The 1,897-nt window shown below is 58.8% G+C and overlaps 1 protein-coding gene across 1 annotated transcript in view; it reads left to right on the top strand.

The window, feature by feature from the left end:
- EAH_00044750 (hypothetical protein, conserved) overlaps window positions 1–1,897 on the top strand; it is a gene marked incomplete at both ends in the record, with an annotated part of 6,008 nt that continues 4,111 nt past the window's right edge. Inside the window, one exon of the mRNA XM_013394821.1 lies at window positions 1–1,817. Within this exon, the coding sequence (XP_013250275.1) occupies window positions 1–1,817 (1,817 nt within the window). The remainder of the gene's footprint in view (window positions 1,818–1,897) is intronic.

The raw sequence follows: 1,897 nt of genomic DNA on the forward strand, positions 1-1,897 counted from the left end.
CGCAGGTGCCCTTGCTTCCGCGGGGCTCCCCAAAAAGCCCAGCGTTGCTCTCATCAGCGACTATGCTGATGCTGCACCTGCTGCTGCTCCCGCAGCAGCAGCAGCAGCAGGCGTTTCTAGAGGAAAGGCGGCCAGCCAACGCGATAGAGCAGCAGCAGCAGCAGCAGGAACAGGAGCAGGAGCAGCAGGAACGGAAGCAGCAACAGCAGCAACAGCAGGAGCCAAGGGGAGGGCGGATAGAGTGAAGGAGGCGCTTAAATCTGCATCGGCAGCAGCAGCAACAGGCGAGGGGGAAGACAGCGACGAGGAGTCAGAGTCTTCTTGGGAGGCAGCAGAAGGAGACGGCTCTTTGGGTGTATCTGCAGCTCCTCGCTGCAGGGCCCCTGTGGCTTGTACAGCAGCAGCAATAAAAGAAATGGAGGACCTTGAAGCAGCAACACGAGAACATGTTGCTGCCCTCTACTCGAAAGAAAGAGAGGGGCCCCCAGGGGGCCCCCAGGAGCCTGCTGCTGCACCACCGTCTCTTCCTTTAGTGCAGGCAGCACTAGAGAAGGACTCAAACCAGAGCAGCACCAGCAGCAGCAGCAGCAGCAACAGCAGCAACAGCAGTAGAGTACCTGTGCATGTCGCTGTGACTACAGAGGATTACTTTGGGCCGCCTTCTGCAGCAGCAGCAGCTGCTGCTGCTGCGGCTGCTGCTGCTGCTGCATATTCAAACCCGCATTATTTCTTCGGTTCTCCTTCATTTGACTCGCTGAGCAACAGCGAAGAAGACAGCTGGCCGCTGCCTTTTGCATTATTTGATGAGTCAGGGGGGGCCCCCTTGGGGGCCCCCTTGGGGGGCCCCTGGGGGCCCCTCTTGCAGCAGCGGGGGCGCATTGAGGACCCTGAGACCGGCGTTGTGCTGCAGATATCATGGGGCCCCCTGCTGCAGCTTGAGATAGAAGAAGCGCATTTAACTCTATCACAGGGGCCTCACTTCTCTGATGGTGTGCAGCCGCCTTTAGGTTTAAGGCCTGACTTGCTGCGTTTCTGCTGCAGCAAGACGAGCGCTATCCTTGCATGCACCAGCAGCAGCAGCAGCAACAGCAGCAGCAGCAGCAGCGGGGGAGGGTTAAGGAGGTTTTTCGGGGTGCGTGTGGGGGACTTAAGTATAGAAGACTTAGTTGAGGGCTCTTCGTTTGGTTTGCTGCTGCGCTATCATGAAGATGAAATCACAAGGCCGAGGCCCTCTACTTCTTGCATGCTTAAGCTGCTAGCAACGGAGTACTGGCTGCCTCCCCCTCCCCAGCAGCAGCAGCAGCAGCGCCAGCAGCAGCAGCAGCAGCAGCAGCAGCAGCTGGAGTACGACGTAGACCTCACTGTGCTGCCCTTTGCGGTGTCTCTCCACCAATGTACAGTGGATGCTGTAGGGGCCTTCTGGGAGCAGACTCTGTTAGCAGGTGCAGTAGAGCTGCAGCCTTCTCTGGTGCTGCTTGAGGAAGGGGTGCCTCCTGCTTCTGCTGCTGCTGCTACTGGCTGCAGCAGAAGGGCCCCCCAATCACCAAGGGGCCCCCTTGGGGGGGGCCCCCTCAGCGGAAACAGCGGGGCCTCTCCTTCTACCTTTTTCTCGCGTCATCATGATCGCCACTTATATCATCAATATCAACATGTACACAAGCAGCACTCCAAGCAGCAGCAGCAACAGCAGCAGCAGCAGCAGTTGCTGCTGCAGCGACAGCGGCAACAGCAGAGGCAATCTAGGAAGTGGAGAGGGGCCCCATCAAACTATGCATGCGAGCCTCCTGTCGCAGCAGCACTACCATTTGAATATGCTGGTGTAGGGAGGGGGCCGTTTAGGGCCCCTCAGCAGCGACAGGTCTGCAGCAGCTGCAGCAGCAGCGGTAGCTGCTGCTGC

The sequence above is a fragment of the Eimeria acervulina genome, genomic scaffold, assembly GCF_000499425.1.
Source record: "Eimeria acervulina Houghton genomic scaffold, Eah_scaff623, whole genome shotgun sequence".
NCBI classification, from domain to species: domain Eukaryota; phylum Apicomplexa; class Conoidasida; order Eucoccidiorida; family Eimeriidae; genus Eimeria; species Eimeria acervulina.